The sequence below is a fragment of the Thermobia domestica genome, chromosome 13, assembly GCF_964235325.1.
Source record: "Thermobia domestica chromosome 13, izTheDome1.hap1.1, whole genome shotgun sequence".
In the NCBI taxonomy this organism is placed as follows: domain Eukaryota; kingdom Metazoa; phylum Arthropoda; class Insecta; order Zygentoma; family Lepismatidae; genus Thermobia; species Thermobia domestica.
In genome coordinates, this window is record NC_137466.1 from 96,541,893 (window position 1) to 96,552,237 (window position 10,345).

Below are 10,345 nucleotides of genomic sequence, written 5' to 3' on the forward strand. Positions count from 1 at the left end.
ATCATTTGAAGTACTCACTAACTATCTCTATAAAACTGGTTGCGGAAGTATCGCAGGATTCTGAAACATTGATATTTGAGTAGGGCACATATTAGTTCCGAAGTGAAGTCTTGACCCGAGTACGGTAGGTCCCATAGTTTTGGAGTTATGGACCTTTAAAATTCACTTTTTCATGTTTTCGGCAGTCTATAACTGCGAAAGGAAGCATTTGTGCACCCAGGTTGGTCTATACTTTTTTGTCTTATCTTGATGTCAGGAATCACCTCCCAAATTTTGTCGGTGTTGTTTTGAAACACCCTGCATATTGAAACGAACTGGTAGGAGAATTTTTGGAGGGAAGTCAGTAAAATGTTTTAAATGTAGTTGGTCACGATTTTATTTCAATTGTTCAGCAATGGCGCAACAGCTTTGGAAGAGTACCTACGCTTACTAACTTTTGGATACATGACAAAAGAGTTTGACGAAGAGGACAGGAAAATCAACGTGAGGTCGATAAGAAGGTCGATTAGGTCCGAGCTCAGTAAGATATGGTTATGAGGGGAAGTTAAAGATACCTAAGTACAAAAGCGTGATAGAGTATGCTGCCTACTTCCAGGAATCTATCGTGACCCTATGTGAAAGATACCTCCCGTTTCTACTGAACCAACCAGAACCAGTCATCCTAATGGACAAAGCGTCAGCCCATCCGCTTGGGTTTTACTATGACATGAAGTACAAAGTGGGGATCATTATTCTTCCCTTTCATGACATTCCTGTCAAAAGCTCATGGAATTCTGCGCGTGTGGATTGTTAGAATGACGTCTACATCGCCCTCCATATCCTATGGGAGATGTGCAGAGAGGAGTGGATTAGGGTTAGTACACTACGAAAGTAGGTCGGATATGCCAACCTTCTGTATGATAGAACTTCACTGTAAGTACTTTGTAAGATAACCAGAAGGTCAAGATTTTCTACAGTAAGAGTCAGTCAGTCTCTCTCTCGCTCGCAGGTGCTGTATTCTTGGCAGTAATGAATTCACTTTACAGTGCTCTCATCAAAGTATACGAGTAAACTAGTCAAATGTTGAGATTATCTTTTCATTTGAAATCATTACAGGATTCGTCCTGTTTTCTTAAAACAATAAATTCTTAAAAGTATTTATTTATATAAACTAGCGTTGTTTAACTCCAGGGCACAGACAGATTGTGAAACGTACTTGAGGTGGTTGGTGGCTCGAAATATTTTCATATAACTTTCGTCTGAAAATTCGTTCTTCCCCAAGAAAATCAAAGGGATTAAATGAAAGGATTGTTGTAAAAGCAAGAGGAAACTTTTGAAATGTACACCAATTCGAAGAAATTAACATATCTTCCTAGTAGAAGTAGGAACAATTACCGTACATTCTGGTAGAAATCAATGTTGAATTTTCAGAATTCCATGAATTCGTTCCATTATCTTCTTTAGATGTTTCGATTTAATCCTTTTATCATTACCTGAAGAGATTAAAATGAAAACTTGAATGAGGAGGTACTAATTCAAGTACATAACTTTGTTAAGATTCTTTGCTTTTAAATTGTGATAACTGGCGTGACATAAGGTTGTTGAAACTATGTTTTCCTGGTCTATTTCATAATTTCAGGTTTTCGATCTGCGTCAGTGTCATCGACAAATGCAACAGCAAGCTGCAACAGCACAGGCGGCTGCCGCAGCGCAAGCAGCTGCAGTTGCAGGACATATACCAGGTCCCCATTCAGTGGGTGGTATAGCGCCGGCCATCAGTAAGTACAACTACTTATATTTACTTAAAGACTAATATTGATACATTTTTAGTCAGATTGTTAAAAAGACTAGTAGAAACACTAATCCCGTTGACTATGTATATGTAAGATTTTTTCTGAACGGTTTCGACCACTGAAGTTGTCGCCTTGTTCACCAGCCATGAACAGCTTAACCTGATGATCGAGGCTAGAGCGTAAGTGGTCGAAACCATCCAGTAAATATCTCACAGATGCGATCAACGAAATTAGTGTTTTCACTCATGATTTGTAGTAATTTACTTATCTATAATATAGACGTATGTAATGAAATATACAGTTGCATTTATCCATGCATATCAATAAGCGCAGAGTATATTAACAACTCAGAGCGTTGAAACATCGCTATTGATGTTGCTCTCTGAATATCGAGTTGGTATGAAGTCGTCTTGAGAAAAATAAATGATAAAATCACAGGTAGGGAAGTTGAGTACTATTATACTCCGTTACTGGTAAGTCACTTGCTTCAAATTGAGAAATTCCCGTGCACTATCCTTCAAATCTAACCTTTTACGTGGTTGCGCAGGTTCATACCCTAGTATTCTGCTTACAACGGAGATAGAGTCATCCGAATGGAGTAGCGTAAATAGGAGTAGCACTAGTGCTCAAGACATCAGTTCTTTTGTGGCTGCACTCAGACGGCATATTTGTACACAGAAGGTGTACGAAAACTTGTACGACGCTACCAGAAATGTCTGGAAGTCCATGGTGACTATCTCGAAAAATAGCCAAGGTATATATAGGTAGTGGTTATTAAAACTAACACCTTCGCGAGACTCACCAGAGTTATCTGGTAGCTTATATCGTACTTTAAGGCAATGAGTAACGTTTACGGGTCCTTGGTAGTCACTCTGGTAGAAGAGGTTCGTCAGTGAGCGGCAAATCGTGTGTGTAGAGCGGTATAATAAGGGACATATCCGACTTTAAAATGAGATCGAAAAATAATGGAAACGTATTTTTTTTTTTTTTTTTTTTTTTTTGTTGAAGGGTAGGAACCACCCTTTGAACGTTAGGGGTGGTCTCTAAGCATAGACAGAAAGCAATCATTTAATATAGAAGAAAACATAACGCCAGGGGGGTTTTAGGACAGCTGATTCAGAATCTGACGTTAAAATTACAAAATTCAAAATGGCGGATCTAATATAGTGATTAAAATTACAAAATGTCTTCTGGTTTGAAATTCTCTGCAGTTAACCAAGAACAATTATAGATGGCAGGGGTTATTACGAGAAGGTTCCGAACCGATTTGAAACCCCTTTATATTAACGGAATGCTTGATTAAAGTGGATCTCTCCACCTCTCCCTATTCGGCGTGCTTATGTATAGTGAGGCCCCTCGCCTCTCACTGTGTCAGAACTTCCAATATCCTTAATTATTATTATTATGAATTTATTGAGAAAACTCTCCACAGTAATGATATTTCTTTAAAAATGATGCAGAGAGATGAGTGAGGGATGCAGAAACTCAATTTAATTAAGCATTCCATTAAAATGAGTCCGGAAAAGGGTTTCAAATTGGTCTGCAACTTCCTCGCAGTAATCTCTGCCAACTATAATTGTTCTTGGTTAACTGCAGAGAATTTCAAACCAGAAGACATTTTGTAATTGTAATTACTACATTGGATCCGCTATTTTGACGTCAGATTCTGAATCAGCTGTCCAACCCCCTTCCTGGCAGTATGTCTTCTTCCGAATTAAATGATTGTTTTCAGTCTATGCTTAGAGACCACCCTTAACGTTCAAGGGATGGTTTCCACCCTTAAATCTTCACCATTGCCCCCCCCCCCCAAAAAAAAGTGTCGATTATTTTTTGCTGTTCTACAAGTGTGCAAAGTTTCATTCAAATCGGTGAGTGAGATTTCCGTAAGTCTCCTTGTGAGATATAAACAGAAGTAAAAATTAAATAGAATAACGTAAACAAGAACAGTAACGTGTAAACGTGTAAAACATGGAAATGTAAGGGTACTTGTCCAAGTATATATCAGAAGGAACATATAGATACTAATTGTTATGGCATTAGGTTGTAGTGTAACAGTAATTAGTACATGATAAAAAGTAATTAATGGTGGAAGATACAATGTTAACATGTGCTCGCCAGTAGTGACATAAATGACTGTAAGAAGGTGAAAAGGCCACAAAGCAGATTCTCAAAAATCTCGCCACCAACATTAATACACTTTAGAGCGCCTCGGATGACATATTGTATTACACTATGATGTTTCCTATGATGTTCGTAGATTAACTCAGTACCATTCGTAGCAAGATTTGTGTAAAATGTAATGAGACAACTTGTAAAAAAGTATTGAATATATCACTACAAATCATTAAAATGTTTCCGAATAGAACTTTTTTCACATTGGAATGTTCTTCAAGCAGCGCGTCGAAATAGCTTTGACCTATGCTACGGTCCCATGGCGGTCTCCTTTGAGGGCTGTTTTCACACGGGGAACAGAAAAAGTGCGCCGGGGCCAAATCGGAACTCTATGGGATCTGGGGAAGCGTTGCGATGCGGTTCCGGGCCGGACAGTCGTTGATCACGAAGCAGGTGTGGCTTAGTGCATTGTTGTGATGCAGCTTCTAGTTGGCAGCAATGTCTGGCCTCACTCAGTTGACTCACCTCTCACTTTCTCTTCAATCTTTTCACCCTTGACGGTCTGCCCCTCAGGTACAAATTCGTGGCGAACCACACTCTTGGCCTCAAAGAAGACAATGAGCGTGACCTTGGCCTTCGACCTGTCATTTGAGTTGTATTTTTGCGAGAAAAGCCTGTTGTGTATCATTTAGAACTTTGGCGTTTTCTCTCTGGGTTGTACTCAAGAAATGACGTTTCGTCGCTGGTTATCACATTGTTCAAAACCGTAGGATCTGTTTGAATGCACTGCAGAAGATAGCAAGCAAGAACACGTTTTGCCTTTGATCGTCTGTCAGAACTTTTGGGACGAGTTTGGCACAGATTTTTTTCATCTGCAAATCCTCGATAATGATGGTACGCAGTCATTTTATTAATTCCTAAGCGATCTGCGATCATTTAAACACTTAACTGCCAGTCTGAGTTTAACATATCACGCATATGTTGCGTACTTTCCTCTGACCTACTTGCGTCCTTCGCGGGGTTCATCTTCCACACTCTCTCGAATGTCTTTGAAGCACTTGTGCCATCTCAAAACCGCACTCTTTGATAAACTTTCAATCTCAAACACTTGCTTTATCATGGCCAGCATCTCCATAGCTGATTTTCCTATTCCCGCACAGAATTCAATGGTGTAGGTCTGTTCGATAGAACGTTGCATTTTTAAGCTTTGACCGAACTTATAGACAGGGGTCCACTTAAACCACGATACGAACCTCACGTAAGCTCGTACACAACTGACGCTAGGTGTGTTTTGAAGCTAAATTTTTGCTTCATCAAACCCGCCCGGAGCGAGCACGCTGCGACGTATAGTCGCGTCAGGAAAAAGTTGGTCTCATTACTTTTTATACAGACCCTGTACAAACTTCTTTTCTTAGAATCACCCATATTACTATTTCCCGAAGTATCGCGACGTCCTCCCGAGACAATATGTATTTGTACAGCAAAACTTAGAGAATTTTTTAAAAATATAGAGGACAGTCAGTGTTTTGTGTAATCCATTGTAACTTTCAATGAGATTTCATGTGAAATACACTGTCCTTGGAATAGGTAACCATGCTACTTAATGTATCCCCGACTACTGACAAACATCTATACACTGTTCTCTCGATGCCAAGAAGGATCTTCGATAAAACTTGTGGTTTACGTGGAAACTGTTGTTTCACATACACAGTGAGATGTCTGTTTCACTGTCGATGGTTTTTCCTCTCAAATGACCTTCAAATAATAATAATAATAATAATAATAATAATAATAATAATAATAATAATAATAATAATAATAATAACTGAAGTTTGGATTGTAGAGAGCTGGGAACTACTTCTTATTTTTTCAATGGGCACACGAAAAAAAGGTATGTTCTGAGAATAAAATATAATAATAATGAATTTTATGTAGTTTCCCAGAATGATGACAAAGACGCAAAGATTTCTGAAACAGTTAGTGCAAATAAAGTGCATTTAGACCAGGGGTGTGCAACTTGGAACAGTGGGAAAGCACTAAATGGCGTCGCGGGCCTCACTGCAGGTATATCATTTTTACGACAATTGAATAGTATATTATTAAATGATGGAACATGTTCGTCGTAACTTACATCACAATAACACAAAACAACTGTTATACTGGTAACCAAAATATTTACTCACTAAAGAGGAGTATAATAATGTATTTTGAACTTTGTCGTTATATCTAGCAGTCCTTATACCGAGGGAAATTTCCCCCAAGTACCTGCGCTTGCCAAGTGCTTGTCTTCAGGGCGTTACCACGTTTCGCACTGTGTGATCGATGGGCAGGTTTTGTAAAAAAAGAAAACTTATAATAATTATTGCTTTCAATAACTGACCAGCGGGCCGCATATGGCCCGCGGGTCGGCTGTTGCACACGGCTGATTTAGACGTAGTAAATGGTTATATTTTTACGAATTTTATAAATACATGTCATCTCAATTCCATATATAATACTAATTTGTTGATCCATATCATTCGTGATGAATTGATCAGTGGTATCTTTGCTCATTCTGTTTATACACAGGCTTTGGCTGATCCAGTAGAATCTCCAGTTTTGAATCTTTGCAACTATCGTTGAATAATACTGTGGTCCAAAGTATGATTCTCATATACAGGAATCAGCTTTCTTTTAATTGTTGTAGTTCACTTCCGGGACCACTGATGGGTGCTGCTGAATGCTGCACTGTCCATATTTTCAGTTGCAAATACTGAACCAAATTTATACATAAAAGGGTTAAAGTTTGTTTTCATGATTGCCCTAGTGTAAATAATGTGGGTTGTTTGACCGCCCGTTTACAACAATGCTAGTATATGAAATGAATGTAGCAAGTTTCAAACTTACATATTCATTTCCTAAATTATTCAGTTTTGGTCTTTCGAAGATTCATGATTTTTACATTTGTAACAGCATGATCAGTATTTTGTTGGAAGTAGACCTCTTAACGTATACTCCAATATCTATTTCTTTTTTTACAATAATAAACGTAGTGTCAATTTTCTTTCTTGTAGGTTTAAGCGCTGCAGCAGGTATTGGTGTCGATGATTTGAGAAGACTTTGCATCTTACGATTAAGTTTTGTAAAGGGTTGGGGTCCTGATTATCCACGTCAATCAATTAAAGAAACACCTTGCTGGATTGAGGTGAGTAGTAACCAGAAAGAGTTACTATTAGTTACAAAATTGGTGAATTTATATTATATATTTTACATAATAATGAACGCTTTAAGCATAGCATGCCCTTCTCATTGTCTTAGGTATTACAACATTGACTCTCCGGGTTGAGGGTCGTATTTTTCCCATTCTTTTAAAACTGATATATTAATATTAAGCCTAGACATGCAAAGCTGCAATTCTGTTATTTTCTACAAGAAAATATTTTTAGTTGAATGTTTGTTTCTTTAGTTATTTTTGAATGGAGATCAGAACATATGAAATTTAAACATGGCGTTTAACGTAGTTATCTTTCGGTTTTTGTGCTAGGGAGTTTCAGCATATATAAAGTAGAAGAAATATACTAAGATATACAGTGGTTGATGAATCGACATCAAAACATAGGAAGGAAAATAATGGATGTTAATTTACTCTACAAAACGAATGTGAAAGTGCTATTTTATCATAAAACATGCACCATTTTGATGTTAATTATGAGCTTCCGTGTAGTCGAGTGGGAGGCGTGTTTACTTTGGAGATTAATAACAAGGAGTTTGATTTTCACGAAAGTAGCTTAAGGACTAAAGTAAACCCTAAACATCTGGAAATGCCCTTCAGTCAATACAAAAGTAACTGCGGCATGTTATCAAATTTCTTCATATGTAAAGGTATGTATATAGGAATGACAGAAAGGAATATTAGCACTAGGTTGAAAGAATATCTAAGGAAGTTACAAGACAAAAAGGTCATCTAAACCTCGAATCGACCTAACATGTAGTACAGGATATCACTGTTTTGCACAGTGCATCTGTAATGGTTAAAAGAAATGTGTTTGAGGTATATTACATTAAGAAAGAAAGAGAAAAAAGTAAACACTGAAAAGCAAATTTAGATAAAGATTGGGGTACCATTATTACTAATTTCATTAAAAATAAGAATCAATTATCAGCATTAAAATCTGTTTTACACAATAACAACCGAATACACCAACTAAGAAAAACTTTCGTGAAATGCTTCATTAAACCAACATGGTAACATTGTGATATGGCCACATTGAAATCAGTTCAGATATTGTTGATGAGGATTATATAATATTTTTATAGAAGAACCCAGTCATTGATAAAACCTGTAATAAAAAAAATCTGTTAGTACACTGAATGTATGTACACTCATGTCCAAAATTATTGTCGCATGTCTAATATATTGTTATAAAAATATAATTTGATAACGAATTCGCCTGGTATTTCTTATAATGTTAATGTGTGTATAATCGACAAAGACATGTATGTGGAAAATTTCAGGTCGAAAGGGCAGTAAATAAGAACAATAAAACGAAAATAAAACCTTCTTGTCCATTTAGCAACATTTTGTTTTACTCATTGTAATTTTCGTATTTATAATTCTGTTCCTATGAAATTTACTACAAATATACATTTCCCGATTATACACATAGTATCAGTATTAAAAGTACCCCATAAAATCATCAGGTTATATTCTTACAAGAAGACAGTTGCAGATATGCAACAATCATTTTGGACATGAGTGTACATATATTCGTAAATTTTCTTGATTGTTGAAAGAAAATAGAAGTATTTATTCTTCTATTGAAAGAAAATATAAGAAAATTTCTTAATTGTTGTAGAGAAAACAATGAAAGCTTCAAGGGTTACGTTATATATTAACACACCGGAAATATCTTTGTACTGAACTTAGTCAGAAAATGAAATAATAATAATAATAATAATAATAATAATAATAATAATAATAATAATATTATTATTATTATTATTATTATTATTATTATTATTATTATTATTATTATTATTATTATTATTATTATTATTATTATTATTATTATTATAATATAGTTTCGACTTACGACTTTGCCCTTTAGGCCCGAGAAGACGGATGATTAAATATTTTTGTGTTCTCCCACCGGGAATCGAACCCGGGACCACGTGTACCAAAGACACATGCGCTATCCACTAGTTCAGCGGGGAGAGCTAGCTTAAAATCAGTTTTACATTAAGTAAGATTAAATGGGCGTACAAAACACAATTGAGATTATTGTAAAAATTCTCATACAAGTTAAAGAAAATCACATTACTGATTACTTTTTCCCTTTTTTTTTTTATTATTTCATTGTAGGTTCATTTGCATAGAGCTTTGCAATTGCTTGATGAAGTTCTACATACAATGCCTATTGATGGACCACGGGCAATCGATTAATACTATGAGAGATTTCACAATGATATTTTTTTGGTCAGAGAAACATGAAAATGCGGACGAGTGTTGTTGATCAAAGTGGTTATCACAAGAAACTTGTTAAATTTTACTTCGAAGTGGTGTTTGCTCTAACACCAGAGTAACCTGTGGATATTAGGTTACATAGTTTTATCTTAAGAAGAGTACAAGATACTGTTAATAATTGACATTTACAGTGTAAATGTTGTCTTAATATATGTTGTACAGATTTATATATATATATATATATATATATTCCTCTTGTGAAAATGAATGACTTGTTTTTATCCTCAAACTAAGATGTTCATAAGTTTCATATCTATATGAAAAAGAAAGAGGAACGAGTTTTAATAGTATGCTTTTTTCTTTATTACATGTAAGAAAACCCGCCTAACCTTGAAGTTAAGAAAAAAGAATCGTAGTGTTACGTTTGTGAAATAGCTGGCCACAAATGTATTTTAATCTACTTGTTGTCCTAAACTGAAAGAAAGACATGCTGTTTCTAGCGCAAAAAAATGTTACACTGTTAGTCTAGTGTTTGATTTGTATTTAAGAGAAAGGAGCCCATTTATTAACCAGGGTTTCGTATGCCTTAAACTTTGCACCAAAGTTACATTATAACTATATTTGACCATTCTTTTAAAGATAGAGTGTAATTCTCAAAGGAAATTTTTCGAATGTCCACATCCATAACTATTTTATTTTCTTGCTTTTGCTTATCACTTGAGCCATACATAAGATAAGGCAAAAATGTTAGTAAAATCCATCACACACAACAAACAAACCATTTTATATTTATTTATTGACAAAAGTAGTATATATATATATCGTGACGTGAATGAGAGATAAGGCTCTTAGATGCGAAACAAGTTCCTAAAACGTAACAGTTCATATAGTTACTTTTATTTTTAATTTTATTATTATGATCAGTTTAGTTATTTCTCCAATACCAGTACATTCCACAACAAATACAATGCAACTGTGCAATAGACCTTCCCTGGATGTTACGATTACGTTAATATAA

General features: G+C 35.6%; 1 protein-coding gene across 2 annotated transcripts in view; it reads left to right on the forward strand.

The window, feature by feature from the left end:
- The window catches only part of Med (Smad/Smad4 homolog Medea), a 109,699-nt gene extending 100,133 nt beyond the window's left edge, over positions 1 to 9,566 (forward strand). For both annotated transcript variants that reach the window (XM_081736145.1, XM_081736144.1), the window contains exons 10-12: positions 1,619 to 1,757; positions 6,938 to 7,068; positions 9,226 to 9,566. In XM_081736145.1, the coding sequence (XP_081592271.1) occupies positions 1,619 to 1,757; positions 6,938 to 7,068; positions 9,226 to 9,306 (351 nt within the window). In that variant the 3' untranslated portion in view covers positions 9,307 to 9,566. The remainder of the gene's footprint in view (positions 1 to 1,618; positions 1,758 to 6,937; positions 7,069 to 9,225) is intronic.
- Positions 9,567 to 10,345: the final 779 nt, after the last annotated feature.